Here is a 19,896-nt window from a genome sequence, read left to right as displayed (position 1 = left end):
GTTACTATAATTGCCACTGTTCACCATACCCCCAACCGGCAGCGGCAGATGCCCGCCTACCAAGAGCCTGGGTCTGTCCAAGGTTTCTGCCTAAAAGGACGTTTTTCCTCACCACTCGAGGTTTCTGCCTAAAAGGAAGTTTTTTTCTCGCCACTGTTGCACTACATGCTGGCACTTGGGGAAATTATTGGAATTGTTGGGTCTTTGTAAATTATAGAGTGTGGTCTAGACATGCTCTATCTGTAAAGTGTCTTGAGATAACTCTTGTTATGATTTGATATTATAAATACAATTGAATTGAATTGAATAGGAGAAAGGAACAAAGGTAAATACGTACCTTAATCTTAGCACCTCAGAATAAAGAGGTGAACTTCTTGCCAAAACCGGTGATAGCTGGAGAAAAGTGGACAAGACAAAAGAGGTTAAATATATGTTAACTCAGGGGTAAGAACAAAGCGACTTAGTAGTAAAACTCACATCTCACGAAGGTAAAATTATGTTTGCATTCTTAATGATCAAGTTAATGATGGGCAGTACATTGTAGGATGAAGGCATGTAATTTTTTTGTTTGGTTGTTGTGCAACTTGATAGCACTCTAATGAGTTACTATTAAGACGGGCTTTGCAATGTCATGGTCATTACATGGATGTGGCAGTCGTTTTGTGTCTCTTTGTAGTTGTCTAGTGTCTTGTCTCTAGTGTCACCTTTTTGTGTCTCTGGCATCATTTTTGGTCTCTCTGTAGGCATTTGTGTATCTTTGTAGTCATTTTGTATCTCTTTCTAGTCACGTTTTATCTCTTTGTAGTCACTTTTGTCTCTCTGTAGTCGTTTTGTGTCTCTGTTGTCACTTTTTGTCTCTCTGTAGTCATTTGTGTCTCTTTGTCGTTACTTTTTGTCTGTTTGTAGTTGAATTTTATCTCTTTTGTACTTCCTCAGTAGTCATTTGTGTCTTTTTGTAGTCAGTTTTTGTCTCTCTGTAGATGTTTGTCTCTTTGAAGTTGGTTTTTGTCCCTCTGTAGTCATTTTGTGTCTCTTTCTAGTCACTTTTTGTCTCTCTGTGGTCATTTTGTCTGTCTTTGTAATTACGTTTGGTCTCTCTGCAGTCATTTTGTGTCTCCTTGTAGTTTTGCTTGTCTCTGCAGTCATTTTGTGTCTATTTGTAGTCATATGGACTCTCTGTAGTCCATTGCATGTCTGTGTTTGATTGACTATCCAAAAAAAAAACGTTAACAGTCACCAGGTGCCCGGTGAACCATTGGGCCCCTGTGACCACTAGGCCAGTTCAGTAATGTATCCATGGGTTATTATTCAGGGAAAGTAATTAAGTAAAGTAACTATCTAGTTTGGAAAGTGCCTTTCTCCAAAAAGTATGAGATTATTAACATGGTGATTATTAATAGTAATAGTCATGTTTTCAACATGATTGATGTCTTTCATTATATCATGGCCCAATTACTTTTAATCACGTTTAAAGTGTGCTGTAATTAAGTGATTTGTTTGATGTACCTTCTCCCAGTTTTCCGGCTTGCTCAGCAGCAGATCCAGGGAGGATCTTGGACAACATCCCTTCTCCCTCCATGCCAGGCTGACCTGCTGCTGCACTGCCAATACCTCCTGGCCTAGGAACTGCCTTGGAGCCTGGACAGAAAAACAGAGAGATGAAGAGTTGACGACAGACTAATATGTATACAGAGGACAAGAGATGTCAGTATCTGTGCAGGTCTAATATTATGGGGCGTCTGTCTTTGTGCATATTTTTTCTTTCTTTCTTTGGTGTCAAGTGCTTTTCATAAAGATAGAAAAGATGTCTCAACCTTCAGTTGCATTAGTTGCCCTTGTTGAATCTTTCCTGCCCTGCCAGTCTACTGATTCAGCCACTTACCTCCAGCCTGTACCCCTCTTACTGATTAGGTCTCCTATGTATAGAGTTAAGTGGGCTTCCTGTGTTTAGTTGGCAGATTGTCTGTATAGATCTGCTGCTGTAGTCTTCAGTCATTACTTGAGATCTCCTCCTTGTTTGCTGTCCATCTAATTAACTTATTTACTATTAATTACTTATAAACTATTTACCAACAAACCCACATGAAAAGATAGACTGTACAGTACACAGTGATCATCAAGACTACACAGTGATATCAAAACACTGCAACAGACATTTGGACAGACAATAAGCCACATTTCATTTTTTATTGCAAACCTTCAATAACACACCCAATAAGAGTTTGAGAAGAGAAACTACAGTATGGTTAAAGTAAGGTTAACTAACTAAAAAACACATGCTTAAAGGAATAGTTCAGGTTTTTAATAAATGGCATTAAGCAGAGCGGTGCAAAAAGACATTGACGCATGCGTGCGCATGCATGCACACGCATGCATAACAAATTAATTCACGGGAAACGCATTGTTTAGCAATAGTTTAGCAAAAACAGTTGTGTTTGGATTTCCATGAGCCCACTAATGGATACAAGACACTTAGATAATGCTGCACAGGAATTTTTAGATTCAAGATTTTCAGACGTTGAATAACCTTTTTTTTGCTATCTTTCGTTCAGACTCCATCAAAGTCTGTATGCACTGATATACTTTCATTTGTCATTCCATAGAAAACCTTTTCTGGGACCATAGAGAACCTAGGGAGATGAGTATAAAATTGATATTGTTCTTGGGTGAACTATTCCTTTAAGGTAAGAGAAAGATTTATAGGCTGCATTTTCAATAAAATGCAGCAATCTCCTAAATTGACATATTCAAACATCTTTTATTGTCCAACAAATGCTCCAAAATCACAGGGGATTCAGAATATTCAGATGAATCCAGCAAATATTCATACATGAGTAGTTGTTTATTAGTAATTTTGTTTGCTTTTTTGCATCATTTGTCAGAATTGTTGCCTTTTATCTGTTGATCAAATCTGTTTGTGACTCCATGTAGGACTCGAGATCCATCCATTTACCAACCACACTGCATAAAAGACAAACTTCTTCCTGCATCAGCATTGGATTTGGGTATTTGATATGAAAGTAAAGAAACTTACTACCTACTCAACAAATTAACTTAACTGTTAACACCAAATCAACTAACTGACCAACTCACTACGTAGTGACTTTGTACACTCAGGCTGTTCTGCTGCCATGAAGTAAAACCCCTCCTGTCTGTTTTCCACTGTGGGATTATCTGCAGATTAATCTCAGATTAGATGTGACAGCACACACCAGTTACATAATACAGAGACAGTGGGCAGCAGCTGGCAGATGTGAGAGAGGTTGGAGTCTCTGTGTGATGATTATACTGTACCTATGCCTGTAAGTGGGGGCTGTGCGGCTTTTGTGGCCATGACAGGCGCTGCCTTTGCTCCAATAGCTGTTACAGGAGGCGTGTCGATTTTGGCCTGCAGAGACAGAGAGAGGGAGAGAGATGGCGAGAATGATAAGACAAAACAGCAGGAGTCCACGGAGGGAAAGCACAAAGCTAATCATTTAGTAACACAAACATCTCAGTAGTACTATACCTTTTTTTACAGTAAAACTGTGGTTGAGAAATACAGGTAACTCTTAGATATTCACAATACAGAAGACACAAATTGTGTTCTGTTGTGACATCTTACTGAATGACACTAATGATGACTGACTGAATGAATGAATGATGAGTTTCAACATCGTCAACACAGTCAACTGTCAGTTATCTACCTTTGCTTGGGGGTCCATTCAGAATTTATGATTGAAGAAAAACTAGTTGATCACATTTGCTTTCTTGTCCAGGCAAAGAATAATTTATAATAAGAATATAATAACTTTTGGAAAACATCTCCTAACAGGGGAGACATATTTCATCATTGTAATTATATTGTTGTTATTGTTAAAAAAGGGCCGATAGATAATTGCAATACACACATGAAATGGGACACTAATCACTGATCATACAAAGCAATTGATGTACAGCAGAAAATCAGAGGAAAGCTGAAAACATGTTGATTGTAAATGTAAGCTCAAAACATATTAAACAACTTTTCCCACTGGCCTTTGCTGATAGATTTTCTGTTGTTAGTCATTTTTATTTTTATTTTGGTGGAACTTCTGTCCCTGAATTAAGATAATTTTTCTCATTGTTGTATTATTTTACATAACTTTTTAACCTCTTTTACTTAACTTTTATTCCTTTATCTTCATACTGACAATTTGAATATATTAATTACATGTTTTGAGAATTTCAATCAAGGAAGGGCGTAACTTTGGGTTCAACATTGGAGGGGTTGAGATCTCCACTTTTGAGCAAAACTTTTCTGCATTGTTGTGAATTTTTCTGCAACAGTGTGTGTGTCAGGGTCCCACCGTCACCAGCACTCACTCCTCCCCCGTCACTCACTCCCCTCAGCCGCTCACAATCTCCTCAGTACTGATTACACACACCTGCATCTCATTACACCACATCATCAGTCCACCACCTGCACCTCATTAGTCCACCACCTTTATAAGCAGCACACACACATTCACGCCTTGTCTGGTCTCGATTGTATCATGACACTTAGACTCGCGCTTGCCAACTATCTGATTCTACTGAGTACTTACCTGTCGGAGATCTGCCTGTTTGTTCCTGCACTCTGTTCCTCGTGTTGGATTTTGCAATAAAACTCAACTTCACTCACCTCCAGTCTGACTCCTGGTCATTCCGTGACAGAAGACCAGACCGTCATGCAAAACCCAACGGAACCCGTGGAGAATCCAGTTCGAGACCTGTTCGCAGAGCTGGTGCAGGCGGTGCGTCAGTCACTCCTTCCTTCACCGCCTGTTAATCCACCCACCGTTCCCGAAGAGATTCTCCTCTCAGCACAGCGGCATCTACTTCCGCAAACACCCGCTGCTTTGGCTGCTGCTGCTGCCGCGGCGAGTCCCATTGCCCGACCAGCGACGTCCTCTGGAGAAGCGGAGGATTGCAGCGGCTTCCTGCTCCAAGTGTCGCTGTATTTCTAGATGCAAGCTCATCTATTCAACAACGATACGGCCCAAGTGGCTTTCGTGATCTCCCTGTTGTCGGGCCGAGCACTCCAGTGGGCCCAGTCGCTGTGGAATTCGAAGTCCCACGTGGTGACATCCCTGTCGAACTTTATTCAACACTTCAAAGAAGTTTTCGGGCAGGTGGCGGCAGATCTCACCGTTCATGACCAACTCTATCGGCTTCGCCAAGGACAATCTTCAGTGAGTACCTATGCTCTTCAGTTTCGCACTCTGGCGGCAGCTAGTGGCTGGAATCACTGCCTTCAGACATGGTCTCAACCCTGATGTCCGCCAACTAGTGGTGGTATATGATGACACGATGGGACTGGAAAGCCTTATTCAAAAGACTGTTCGTGTTTCCCAACATTTGTCTGCCTGCGAGGACTCTTGCCACTGCTGTTTCTCCTTCGCCAGCGGTGCCGACAGTCATTTCCCCAGCCACTGAGCCCATGCAGATTGATTCCAACCGTCTGTCACCTACTGAGCATCAGTGCCGTAGACGACTCAGACTCTGTCTATACTGTGGAGACAACAAACACTTCATCGGAGACTGCCCCGTTCGACCCCAGCGGTGAGTTCCATTCAACTCCCTCCAAGGATAGAAACTCTGATTCATACTCCAGTACAAGTGTTGACTGCGCGTATCTGTGTTACAGCGCAAGCCCTCATTGACTCTGGCTCAGCGGGGAACTTCATCGCCACTCCACTCCTACAAACGTTAGGGGTCCGTAAACGTCGGAGCAGTCAGGAGTTGAAAGTCCACACCATCCGCGGAAAACCGCTGGGCAAGGGACAGATTCGCCACTTCTCCCCCACACTGACGCTCCGTGTAGGCAGCATGCACTCTGAAGAAATCACGTTTATGGTACTGGAGGACTCCACTGCTGAGCTCTTCTTGGGACTGCGCCATCGACCTACAACCTGGAGCTATTCCTCTTAGGGGCCGGGTCTATCCCCTCTCCATTCCAGAACAGAGAGCCATGGAAGAGTATGTGAAGGAAGCACTTCAGCAGCAGTTCATTCGCCCGTCTACCTCTCCTGCTGCTTCCAGCTTCTTCTTTGTGGCCAAGAAGGACGGGGGTTTGAGGCCGTGCATAGACTACAGATCACTCAACTCACAAACGGTAAAGTTTAGATATCCCCTTCCTCTGGTCCCTGCTGCAGTGGAGCAGCTGCGTGGAGCTCACATCTTCACCAAACTAGACCTACGCAGTGCATACAATCTGGTCCGCATTCGTCGAGGAGACGAATGGAAGACGCCATTTGTCACACCCTCTGGACACTATGAATACCAGGTTATGCCCTTCGGACTGGCCAACGCTGCAGCTGTCTTCCAGGGGTTCATGAATGAAGTTCTCCGGGAGTTTCTCAACAAATTTGTAGTGGTCTACATAGACGACATCCTCGTCTATTCCTCCTCCCTCTCTGAACATCGACGACACGTCCGTCTGGTTCTGGGGAAACTCAGAGAATACGAACTATACCTGAAACTGGAGAAATGTGAGTTCCACACCCCCTCTGTGCAGTTCCTGGGTTACATCATTGACCAACACAGGGTCCAGATGGATCAGAGGAAGGTGGACACCATTCAAAACTGGCCTCATCCCTCTACTGTAAAGGACCTCCAGCGGTTTCTTGGATTCGGCAACTTCTATAGAAGATTCCTCAACAACTACAGTCTCATCTGCGCGCCTGACCTCAGCCCTCAAGGGGCAGCCCAAATCCCTGTCCCTGTCTCCAGAGGCCATCACCGCCTTTACACGCCTCAAGGACGCCTTTGTGACTGCCCCTATCCTGGCTCATCCCAACCCAGAACTACCCTTTGTTGTCGAGGTCGACGCGTCCTCCACCGGTGTTGGTGCGGTGCTTTCTCAGCGCCAGGGGACACCTCCCAGACTCCATCCATGTGCCTTCTTTTCCAAGAAGCTTTCCCCGGCAGAGCAGAAGTACGATATTGGAAATCGGGAGCTGCTGGCCATAAAACTGGCCCTAGATGAATGGAGGCATTGGTTGGAGGGAGCCAATCACCAGTTTGAAGTCATAACTGATCATCGTAACCTGGAATACATCAGAGGCAAAACGGTTAAATCCCCGCCAAGCTCGTTGGGCCCTCTTCTTCACTCGCTTCGACTTCCACATCACCTACCGACCAGGCAGTAAGAACGGCAAAGCGGATGCCCTCTCTCGTCTTCACCAGTCAGCATCAGAGGAGCTCCAACCTGAACCCATCCTCCCTCCAACCATGTTCGTCAGCCCAATCATCTGGGACATTGACGAGCAGATCTCTCAGGTGAACCTTCTCCATCCCGCTCCGCCGGGTGGCCCCGAAGGGCTAACCTTAGTCCCTCGTCAGTTTCGGACCACCCTACTAGACTCTGCTCACACTGCTCTGGGTTCAGGACATCCAGGTATCAGGCGCACCCTCTCGCTCCTCAGCCAACGGTACTGGTGGCCGTCTATCTCCCAGGTTGTGTCTCGGTATGTCTCAGTTTGCGCCATAACCAACACCCCCAGAAGGCTACCAGCAGGCAAGCTCATGCCACTCCCTATTCCACGGCGCCCATGGTCCCATCTTGGGATTGACTTCATGACCGATCTCCCCCGATCCAACGGCCACACCTGTATCCTTGTTGTAGTGGACAGATTCTCCAAGGGGTGTAAGCTGATTCCCCTACCCGGGCTCCCTACTGCTCTCGTGACCGCAGAGGCCCTCTTCAGCCATGTTTCGAAACTTCAGCATTCCAGAGGACATTGTATCAGACAGAGGACCGCAATTCATCTCCAGAGTTTGGCAAGCTTTCTTCAAGCTTCTCGGGGTTACAGTCAGCCTGTCTTCAGGATATCATCCCCAGACTAATGGACAAACTGAACAGAAGATTCAGGAAATTGGACTGTATCTACGGACATACTGCCACCAGAACCAGGACAGCTGGAGTCGTTTCCTCCCCTGGGCAGAATACGCCCAAAACTCCCTTCGTCAGACCACTACAGGACTCGCCCCGTTTCAGTGCATCCTGGGATACCAACCTCCTCTCTTCCCCTGGTCGGGTGAGCCCTCAGAGGTGCCTGCCGTTAACTACTGGTTCCAGAACAGTGAGAAGGTGTGGGATTCGGCTCACGTACATCTCCAACAAACAGTACGTCGGCATAAGACACAAGCAGACCGACGTCAGTCCGAAACCCCTCAATATCAACCTGGCCAAAAGGTGTGGCTTTCTACTTGGGACCTCCGCCTGCCTTGCCGTAAGCTGAGTCCTCGATACAACGGACCCGTCACTATACAGAAGCAGCTGAACGACGTCACCTACAGGCTAAACCTTCCACCTCATTACAGAATCTCACCATCATTCCATGTCTCTCTTCTAAAGCCTTTCACTGACCCTGTCTCTCCTCCTTCCGCAGACCCTGACACCGAGGTGCCTCCTCCTCCCGTTCCCGTCGACGAGGAGGCAATCTATCGAGTCCGCACCATCATGGGCTCGCGGCGGCGAGGTCCTCAGCTCGAGTACCTGGTCGACTGGGAGGACTACAGTCCTGAGGAGCGGTCGTGGGGACCACGTGACGACATCTTGGACCCCGCTCTCCTCGCCCAGTCCATGCTGACCATCCTGATCGCCCCACCCCCAGGGGTCGGGGAAGACCTCATCGCTGTGTTCGCCCCTCATCTCAGTCGTCGGGAGCCTCCTTGGGAGGGGGGGTACTGTCAGGGTCCCACCGTCACCAGCATTCACTCCTCCCCCGTCACTCACTCCCCTCAGCTGCTCACAATCTCCTCAGTACTGATTACACACACCTGCATCTCATTACACCACATCATCAGTCCACCACCTGCACCTCATTAGTCCACCACCTTTTATAAGCAACACACATTCACTCCTTGTCTGGTCTCGATTGTATCACGACACTTAGACTCGCTCTCGCCAACTATCTGATTCTACTGAGTACTTACCTGTCGGAGATCTGCCTGTTTGTTCCTGCACTCTGTTCCTCGTGTTGGATTTTGCAATAAAACTCAACTTCACTCACCTCCAGTCTGGTTCCTGGTCATTCTGTGACAGTGTGCCTTTTCTGCCTCAATTTATGGTGCAAATGTCGTTATGTATAGGAAATTAGATAATTTTTTTTTTTGGGGGGTTGTACTGGCCACCTTTGATCATTGGGGGGTTGTAACCCCCCATCCCCCCTGTAAATATGGCCCTGTGTTTTCTTTTAGTTGCGTGCTGTGGCCTCTCAGGGCCACCGTACTACGTAGGTGTTTTCTGAGTTATGATTATTTTAATTACTGTTCCAAAGGTTAAGAGTGAACTTTCATGCACACATACTTGTAGTATTCTTTTTTTTGTATGGAGCTCTGCTGTTGTCAGTGAAGTTTGGATTGAAGCACTTTAAATGACCGAAAGGCGGCGAGTAAGTACAGTGTAATTGATTGGTGTTTGTCTTAACTTCCAGTAAAAAAATTACAAATGTTGCCGCTGTAGAAGTCCCACATTTGCCTGCATCATAGCCCCATCTCATCTCTTTGTCTGAGTGGACTGGTTTGGACATTTTTATATTTGCTGAGTCACTATGAGAAGTTAGAAAGCTTTTGTGTCGCTGTGTTTCTTTCCAGCTTTGCCCTCATTTAAGGACTAAACTACAGTGGCTGCTGCACAAACAACAGAATAGCTTCAGGAAAGACGCAGACCAGACCTTTTCTGTTAGCCATCACTATAATATGTACTTATCAGTAACAAGTACATGTTACTGATAATAACATGTACTTGGATCAACATATTAAATCTCTGACCCGCACATGTTTCTTTCAGTTAAGAAACATTTCCAAAATTAGAGGAGCTGTTTCACATTCTGAGCTTGAGATGATTATTCATGCTTTTATTTCATCTCGGCTTGATTACTGCAACTCTATTTTCACCTGTCTCAGCAAATCGTCCCAGGACCGTTTACAACTAGTCCAGAATCCTGCTGCTAACCAGGTCTAGCAGGATGTCGCACATCACTCCGATTTTATACTCATTACATTGGCTTCCGATTAACTTCAGGATCAAATTTAAAGTTTTGGTTTGCATGATCAGGCTCCGGCGTATATCTCGGACCTGCTCCATTCATACACTACGAATAGGCCCCTCAGGTCTTCTAACCAGGGATTACTGGTTGTCCCACGCACCCGTTTAAAGACTAGAGGTGACCGTTCCTTTGAAGCGGTGGCTCCAAACCTGTGGAATGCTCTTCCTATTGTCTTACGTTCTGCAGTCTCTGTTGAAGCTTTTAAAAAGCAGCTGAAGACGCACTTGTTTAAATTTGCTTTTGATTCCTGTATGTAAAATGTCTTTTAATTACTTCTTTTAGTTGTATAACTTATTATGTTTTGTACAAATTTTTATCATGTGAAGCACTTTGTGACCCTGTCTGTGAAAGGTGCTATATCAAATAAACTTATTATTATTATTATTATTATTATTATTATTATTATTATTATAACAGTTGGTACTATCTGAACAGGATATTTGGCCCTGTTTTGATCTCTCTCATTTTATGGTCTTACTTTGTGTCCTCTGTTTTCTGTCAAGCTCTTTGTGTCACTCCTGTTTTAAAAACACTCCATAAAAACACTTGACTTGACAGACACTGGACTGATGCAAAACCATGACATAATATTATCTAGTTTTTTCCCCACTGACACCAGTTTAGCTGCAGCAAGGCAGAGGTGGTGCATTATAATGCACCATGCAGTATACAGCATTTCATTACTCATTACAGCAACTCAATCAATGATTTAATTACACAATGGACCGAACATCAGAGTGTAAGTGTATGAGTTTGCGGACTGAATAATGACGAACTGACAACCACTATTTACTGTTTATGGCTTCCTGTCGGAGCTATTCCACAGCAGAGCGTTCAGAATAATTTCCAAGACAAATTCCTGCATAATTTGATATCAAACCATATTAAATATTTCACTTTGCTTTCCTGCTGATAGTACAACAATGCAGCAGTATGAATATCAAACACCTTTCAGCAGTGAAAACCTATCGTGAATAGTTTTGAGACATGCTGACAGTTCAACTTAATTGGCAACACATATGTATTTACTAGAAACAATGAATTCAGGAAAAGAATCAAACAATTTGAAATCTTCACGTTAAATGTCCTAATCACATTTCTAGACTCCAATACATTTGCATGGATTTATCATTATGGAGTAAATGCAGGGTGCAACATATTTTTGTAGGGAGACATTTTGAGTGCCAATTTCTTGAGTGTCTAGCAGACAGTGAATGAACATTCAGTTATCAGCTGCCTCTGTGTTAATCACAGTGTTAGATAAGGTCTGCCAACAGAGGCACATCAGAATTTAAATAAACCATCTGAACTGGGAGGAGATGGACCAGCTCTTATCTTTTGGAGCATGGAGGGACACAGGGGGATAAAGGGAAAGCAAGGGAAAGCAAGGGCTGAGGGTGAAGACTGGCTTAAAAATCGGAAAAGGTGAAAGGAACAGCTGGTGCAAAGAAAATAAATGACTGGGAGGAAGTGTAGGATGGAGGTTGGAGGGATAAATGATTATAATCTGAAGGATTGAAAGGTGCACTAGGATGAAGTAGCTGGCAACTGGGTGTTAGAAAATGTTAAATTATTAGGAGCAGGATGGAGAGAAAGATATATATATATATATATATATATAAATTTCCTGATCGAAATGGTTAGTTATATCAAGATGACAAAATATTAAAAGATAGTTTTGTCAATCATGAAACACGTCTTTTGTGACTTTAGGAAACAAGAAAAATATATGTGTGTGTGTGTGTGTGAAATGCCACTGAACAGCATTTTAATGGTTCTGAAAGTGTTATTTTTTTTCAAACAGAAAAAAATTACTACATCCTTTTTATCATTATCATACCATCTCTTTATCATATAAAATGGAAACCACCACAAGTCTTGTTACGATTATCATTTTCTAGTAGTACTACTAGTCTTCTCTCTCTTTACTCACCATGGTGGGTGCTGTGGTACCTGTGGGACCTGTCTGCCTGGCCTGCCCCATGGGTCCACCCACTGGTCCCATCTGCCCTGGCTTGGCCTGGCCCTGCCCCATGCCCATGCCCATGCCCATGCCCATGCCCATTCCCATGCCTTGTCCCTGGGTTGGGGGCTGCTGCTGAGGGCCGGTGGTTGCTGCGACACCAGGCTGCCCTGGCCTGGCTGCTGATGTCTGGGCTTGTTGTTGGAGCTGGGTCCTCTGTCCTGGAGCTCCATCTGTCTGGGAACCTGGACCACCCTGTCGCCCTGACCCAGTAGGCCCGCCAGAGGGGCCCTGAGCCCGGGCAGAGCTGCTGCCAGACCTGGAGGAGCCTGAGTGGAAAGAGGGAGGTCGACATTTTTTTTTAAATGAAAGGTTTGTGCTCATTGTTCCATAATTGACTCATCGTACCACAAGAACTAGAAAAAGTTTTTTTTTTTAAATGCAGTTCCTAGATGGAAAAAATCAACTGATGGGCTCCATTCAGTAAGGTAAGGTCTAATTTATCCAATGAGACTATTACTGCCTCTGAGAAAGTTTTGCTTTTGTGAACCTAAAACTCCAATTTGCTGATTAGGAAACTGCAGTATTATTATAATGGCATTTCAGTTTGTATTACATTGTCTACAATAGCAACTGACAAGTAAAGCAGCAATGAAAGAGAGAATGACGCAATAAATGTTGTGAACAAAGATCAAACCAGCGATTTAATAAGTACACTGCTAAGAACACAGCCACAGTGCTGCCCTGGGAGAAAACATTTCCTTTGGAAAGTTACGCTTGATATAGTTAATTAAAAACTGTTGATCCCTGAGGGGACAGTTGGTTGTAAAAAAGCATCAAACGCACACTGAACAACAAGCTGTATTAAATATTTCTGCCTCAGACCTAAATAGGAATTCACAGGGATCTTATCCAATGATAACGTTGAACGTTGATAACGTTTATTATTGCTCCAATAATTATTTGAGAACCTACCACTTAGATCTGTAAGATACATTTAAAAAAATGTCACTTCATTCATTCTATATGGTTCATGGTCTTATTTATCCAGGATGACTCAACAATGTATGGAGTAGCTCACTGAACATTTAGATCATAAATGAAAAAAAGGAACAAACTTTTATTAAACTGTGATGGCTGTCACATGGTTGAAGTCTTACCTATCTGAAAGAACACCGAACACCTAACTACATCAAACGTTTCTTATGTGAAATGTGGAGTACCTTAGGGTTGGCCCTTTGCTTTTCTCTTATTCTATTCCACCTCTTGGCCAAATTTTTCATAGTCATGGAATTAATTTCCACTGTTCTCCACTATCAGAATACAGGGCTCCTGTCTGTCACCAGAGTTAAAAATGTCAGCAGGCTGCAGGGCCTTTTCCTACCGTGCCCCCTTCCTCTGAAAAACCTTCCTGCTGATATCAGACAGTCTGACTCTATTTGAGGCCTTTGAATCCAAACTTAAATTTTTTTAAAGAATCAATATGAATTATTAAGCCCCGTACTATAGTCCGTGTTTGACCTGTTAATGAGAATACTGTAAAATTTCTGGACCATCGGCCATCCTGGGACCTCTCTTCCTTGGTTGTCGGTGCCTCAATCCAGATGTTTGGGATAAGGATCTTTGTCCTTGTCTCTCTCTCATTTTCTGTGTTTGTGTAGAAGTGTTGGGGAAGTTACTTTTAAAAAGTAGTGTTTGCTCGTTACTCATTACTTCTTAAAGGTCCCATGACATGGTGCTCTTTCGATGCTTTTATATAGACCTTAGTGGTCCCCTAATACTATCTGAAGTCTCTTTCCCAAAATCATCAGCCTTGGTGCAGAATTACAGCCACTAGAGCCAGTCTCACAATGAGCTTTCCTTATTATGTGCCATTTCTGGGTCTGTAGCTATTTAGGAGGAGAGGGGGGGCAAGATGGAGGGTGGGGTTGTGGCCTTGACCAACTGCCACTTTGCTCGTTTGAAAGCCATGATGTCTCTCTCTCATGGGTGGGCCAAATTCTCTGGGCGGGCAAAGCAGAGAAAGGGGAGGTAACCGTCCTCCTTATGACCTATGAACCCTGAAAGATTCCAGATCGGCCCATCTGAGCTTTCATTTTCTCAAAGGCAGAGCAGGATACCCAGGGCTCGGTTTACACCTATCGCCATTTCTAGCCACTGGGGGACCATAGGCAGGCTGGGGGAACGCATATTAATGTTAAAAAACCTCATAAAGTGAAATTTTCATGCCATGGGACCTTTTTAATCCGTTACTTTACTTAGTTACCCCCTATGGAAAGTAACTTTTTACTTTACTCGTTACTTTTATGTTACTTTTAAAAGCAGGCGTCTCTGGCAGAGACTGAAGTTAATTATACAAAAACTATCTTTGACCATGAAGCCAATCTATGGTTTATCAGTGAAGCGTCTGAACTACACTGCAGACTGGATTCTCTACTCACAGAGTGACGGCTGATTCATTATGAACGAGTCCAGCACGGGTTGAATGCACATCACCAGGTCATTCGCGTTACATGGTGTTACGGTACAGATCCATTTGTCCGACACGACTGAAGCATGGTGTCGCGACGTCATACAGCCATGGTTGATGCTCCACGCCCCTGACCAGCAGCTGATTGGACGAACGCGTGACGTGGGTCTGGCTACTCGAGAATTTCAACAGAGTGTCATGGCGGCTTGTTGAGAATACAATCTCGTATTTTACAAAAACATTTTTCCAGCTCTCCATAGTGGAAATAATGTATTCTACATATGTTTACAAATTCACTATGATTTTGTCCTGATTGCCCATTTGTGTAATAAAAACATTGGTTTGTCTATTCTCCATACACACCATCCCTCCTCTGCTGTTCCTGAAGTTCCTTCCCTTTATTCCAGTTAAAGTTGCTCTGGGTTAGTTTTTCCTTATCCAAATAATGGGTCTAAGGACAGAGGGTATTGTATGCTGTATAGATTTTAATGCTCCTTGAGGCAAATGATGTGATTGTGATTTGTGATAAAGAGGCTGTATAACTAAAATGGACTTGATTCATATGTGAATTAGAAATGTGCCTGCTAATTATCAAGTCACAGACATTTAATTTGTTTTAAATGGAGACATTTTGGCACAACTGTTCATTCTGGACAGGCGCCAGACTGCCTACACTGGCTGAAATATGAATGAGGAATATTGCCCTAGTCATAAAATTCGATGAGCAAACTACTTTTGAATGATGCCTTTTTACTACTGAACTACTAAATGTACCAATCAGTCAATTGATAATTTGGCTAAATAATCACACAATTAGCTAGACAGCATCTTTTTCTATTCTGTTAAATGTGTTAAGATATAATGGACATGAAGGGGTATACATTGTGAACTTCTTCACTAAAGTGCAAATGTAATGCCATTACACTTGACATAGAAAAGTCAGGTTCCCAGTATTTACCTGGTTGGCCCTGCATGTCCAGTGGCGGCTGGGACTTGCTGCGAGAGGAGCGGTGCGGGTCCCCCTGTCTGGAGGAGCGCTGTCCGTGGTGATGCGCAGACGGATCTCGGGAGTAGTCTGAAGAGTGGTACCCTCCAGACCTTGACTCGCCACGCCTTCCTGAAGATGAGGATCGTGCTGAAGGGTCTTGGCGCATTGATGGGTCTTTGGGGTGCCCCTTAGATGACCTTGAGGACCTCTGCTCATCTGAATGACGTGATGCGGATGAGTGTCGGCTAGAGCTGCCATGCTGCCTGTGATCACGGGTTGAAGTTGAGTGTCGCCCCCCGTGGCCGTACTCATCCTGAGGCCATAGGTCCTCTTCAGGAGGCTCATCGTAATCGTGGTAGGTGTGTTTGACACCGTGACGGCTCCTCCCAGATGAGTGGCTGCTGCCGTAGTGTCGAGAACTGGCGCGTGGCTTCTCAAACCAGTCAGTTTCTTCTTGGCCCAGATGGTAGGCTTTGGAAACCGAGAGCAGATCACAGTCAATCTCCATGTCGTTTGGAGACAGCGGCATGCAGGCTGAGAGAAGGAAGGAGGCAGGAAGAAGACCAACCGCATGCCAAAGAAAATAATAGGAGGAAGAAGACACAGAAAGAAAGGCAGAAAATAAAAATAAAAGTTTTACATCCATGCAGTATACACCTCACGTCGCCTTCACATTACAAGACAATATGAACAGGATAAAACAAACATTGCAAAACGGTCCATTTTGGCAGCTGTTTCTGTGTTTAAATGTTTGAGCTTCAAATTGAAAGCCAATGACATGGTAAATAATTTTTGGCTGCACAAACATACTTTAAACACTGCCTTGCAAATTGTTGGTATGGGTTAAATGTTGCAAGGAGACAACAATACTGGCCATCTTTGAAGGATAAGGTTTAAATGTAGAAATTATTGTGAGGGACTGTTTTGCAGTGTAGACAAATAATTCACAAATCAAAACACATATAAACATAACCTCAAAGCCAATGACAATAAAAATGAAAACCCTGTAAAGAAAAACAATCCATCTGTGTCGTGCAAATAAGACCTTTCAAGTGAATCAGAGTGTAGCGAACGAAGAAAACGACTACGCCGTAGAACCATGCGAGTATTGGACAGACAGACGACTGGACGAACAGGCGGAAGGATGGACAGGCAGGCAGACAGACAGCAGTCCACTGATAAGAGAGCTCCAAGTGACTCTCAGGAAGAAGAAAACATCAGCATGCAACGGCTATCTCTGTCTCTCTTTTTCTTTCTCTTTGCTAAGCCTAGCCTCTGGGTGGGTGGGGGACGTTTAGATAAACGGCGGGGGCAGTAGTAGGTATTGAGACTGTGTGGGCATTGCTCCCACAATTACCTTCGCTGTCTGACACAGCGCAATGATAATCGTCTATAATGTATGTATCATCCGATTTGTAGACATGCGTCCGGGGAAGGTCCCGTATGTGGTCTTGTACGTCTGGCAGCGAGTGGCTGGAACCATACTGGCCATAATAGTATTGATATCTACTGCTGCGCCTGTCGTATGGGTCAGGGCCTAAGCTTGATGATCGCCCAGAACCCATTAACCTCCCCAGGGGACTGAGTGGGCTCTCCTCTTCAGAGTACTGCCGGGTTGGGTGGCGCCCCCGGCTGAAGCCAGATCGGTAGGAGCGGTCGTCCCTCTCATAGGATCGGCTGCGATACCCAGAGTAGTCTCTGGCTGAGATCTTGTCCATGCCGTAGCCGGTAGAACGGGAGCGGCCGTTGGAGGTGTAGTAAATCCGATCATCCTCCTCCACCGTTGAACCATAGTATCGACTACCATGAGTGGTGCCCGCCTCGTAAGTATTCCTCTTGAAGCCGTAATCCTCAATCAGCTTGCGCCCTCGAATGTGAGAGGAGGGGTAAGCCCCAACTGTTGCTGAGGAATAGGAGGCCAGGTCTGCCTCCACATCCCGAGCCTCCTCAATTGGGGAAAACTTGGAGATTTTTTGCTCCATACTCCCCAGTTTTCTGTGCTTGCTGCGCTTGGAGGACATGACAGCAGGAGCCAGAAGACTTCTGGAGGACAACGAAGGTTTCTGTACCCCAGGGCGAATGCTGCCATGTTTGTAGTCGTAGTCATAGTAATAGGAGGATCCCCCACCCATGCTAGCGCTCACGCTGCTGCTGCTGCCCCCTAGAGGTCCGTGCCTGTAGCTGCTCTTACCCCTGCCGTGGTGGTCGTACAGCTCTTCCTGCATCGCTGCTTCCTCTTCAGGTGCCCTGCCGTACGAGGAGCTGCCAGTTCCCCCACGCGTTGTGCTGCCAATGGTGCTGCTGTGGCCGTGGATGTCGCCCGGGTAACGCCCACCGCCGCCATGATGCATCATGTCCCCTGTCGACGTGCCCAGCCCGTCTTTTGCCGTCAGCTCGCTTACATCATCAATCATCATGTAGTTCCTTGGGATGTTCTGCTCTAAGCCAGGGGCCCCATACATCCCATCTGCAGAGCTATATGTGGAGGGACTGTCTACAGAGTGCCCATAGGCATTGGAGACTGTAGAAGTGTACTGTCCGTAAGAGCTGGCTGTGGTTGTGGTGTAGCCATAAGTATTGGCAGTGGTTGTGGTGTACTGGCCATATGAATTAGCTGCTGTTGAAGTATAATGGCCATAAGTGCTAGGTGGCATAGTAGAGTACCCACCGTAGCTGCTGGACACTGGTGCTGAGCCATATGGCCCATAGGAGCTGGCCATAGTTGTTGATCCAGTGTACTGACCATAAGAGGGGGCTGCACTGGAATAGGAAGCATCCTGGGCCGTGGTGGTGACCACAACTGTGGGGTTGCTGATCGTCTCGTAATTAGTGGGCATCTTGTGCTCCAGATCGGCCAGTGAAGTCTGCCTTGGTCGTCCCGGGTGGACTGTCAGGATATCAGCTTGGGGTTGCCCAGGGTATGGGGGGGTCTGGCTAGGGTAGGAGGACACAGCGCTGGGATAGGGTGAGCTGTGGGTGGGGTATGGGGGCTGACCAGGTGGTGCTGGCCCGAAACCTGTATGCCCCGACTGGGGTTGAGGCTGAGGTACAGCTGTTAACCCCATGTCTGTCTGGGGGTATGGGGGCTGAGTCTGGGGATAGGTGTGGGAAGGGTAGGAGTTTTGAGACTGGTAAGAAGGTCCGGGAGGGTGGACATGGCTCTGCAGGGGCGTGGGCTGTGGCAGTGCCTGGGACTGAGACACTGTTGGATAGGGAGGCTGGTTAAATGTCGAAGACTGGTACTGCACACTTGATTGCTGAATTGGTGCTGCCGGTTGGCTCTGGGGGTACTGACAGGAGAGGAAGGATGAGGCGGGTGGGTATTGGGCTGCTGTGTTTAGGTCGCTGGTGAACTGACTCATAGGGGCGGTGCTAGGCCTCGTTGACAGTAGCCCATTGGTCTCATGTGATGCAGCTGCAGCTGCTAAACGTAGGTTATTCAACTCACTGTCAGACATGTAGTCCCTAGTGTCCCCCATACACCTCAGGTAGGCAATATCCCTCCTCTCCCTCTCCTTGACCAGTGTCTCTTTCCTTTGGTGGATCCCCAGCTCTAGGTATCTCAGTTTAGCATCAATTTCTTTCTCTTCCTCTTCCAGTTCAGCTTGCTGCTTTCTTAGCTTGGTCGACTCTTGCTCCACGGCCTTCAGCTCGTGGGTGAGGTCTTTGAGGAGGCTGGCTTTGGCAGCAAGGCCAGACCTGGAGCTGGGCTTGAGGCTGGGCACGGAGGGCAGGTAGACCTGTTGGAGGGCAGGTGCCATCATGGGCAGGTGACCTGATGTGGTAGTCTCCTCCGGAGGAGGGCTGGGCAGGGTTCGCTTCACCTTACGGAGCAGTGAGCTCTGCTGTAGGGCTGCCAGCTGGAGAGAGAGAGAGAGAGAGGGAGGGAGGGATGGAAGAGCAGGAGAATATGGCGAGACAAAGAAGCATGGAAAGAATCGGAGAGGTAAAACAGAAGAACAGGGGAGTGTGGAGAATAATGGGATAGGATGGTAAACAAGTTAAATGGACAGGGATGGGAGATGGGAAATTTGTAAAAAAAAAAAAAAAAAAAAAAGAATTTGAGATGGACAGGGACATGGGAGGGTAAGAAACAAAGGAGATAATTTAGAAGTGGTAAAAGGAGATCCATTGGGAGGGATCATAGAGGGAGGAGAAAGTTGAAGGAGATGGGAGGACAGACGGTGTGTGCACAACAGATGAATAAAACAGGAGGAAGAGCAGGGAGGAAAACTCAAAAAGATAAAAAGGTCAAGAAACAGAAAAAAGACGCAGGACGCAGCAACAGGGACAAACAAGAGAGAGAAAGGAGACACATATAGACACAGAGACAAGAACAACAGGAAACAAGAGTGGAGTTTGTATTAGAGGACATACAAAATTATTAAAATTAGTTCCAATTGTGGTGCAGTATTCTGCT

At 45.5% G+C, this 19,896-nt stretch overlaps 1 protein-coding gene across 4 annotated transcripts in view; it reads right to left on the bottom strand.

The window, feature by feature from the left end:
* The window catches only part of bsna (bassoon presynaptic cytomatrix protein a), a 189,403-nt gene that overhangs the window by 14,062 nt on the left and 155,445 nt on the right, over positions 1–19,896 (bottom strand). For 3 of the 4 annotated variants that reach the window (XM_039801784.1, XM_039801785.1, XM_039801787.1), the window contains 6 exons: positions 16,834–19,336; positions 15,447–15,947; positions 11,989–12,347; positions 3,295–3,388; positions 1,507–1,638; positions 338–393 (listed from right to left, as the gene is read on the bottom strand). In XM_039801784.1, coding sequence (XP_039657718.1) covers positions 353–393; positions 1,507–1,638; positions 3,295–3,388; positions 11,989–12,347; positions 15,447–15,947; positions 16,834–19,336 — 3,630 coding nt within the window. In that variant the 3' untranslated portion in view covers positions 338–352. The remainder of the gene's footprint in view (positions 1–337; positions 394–1,506; positions 1,639–3,294; positions 3,389–11,988; positions 12,348–15,446; positions 15,948–16,833; positions 19,337–19,896) is intronic. The other variant, XM_039801788.1, reaches the window with a different exon arrangement.

The sequence above is a fragment of the Perca fluviatilis genome, chromosome 5 (assembly GCF_010015445.1).
Source record: "Perca fluviatilis chromosome 5, GENO_Pfluv_1.0, whole genome shotgun sequence".
Taxonomy (NCBI): Eukaryota; Metazoa; Chordata; class Actinopteri; order Perciformes; family Percidae; genus Perca; species Perca fluviatilis.
The sequence above is the reverse complement of the archived record's forward strand: the minus strand, read 5'-3'. Positions and strand labels throughout refer to the sequence as shown.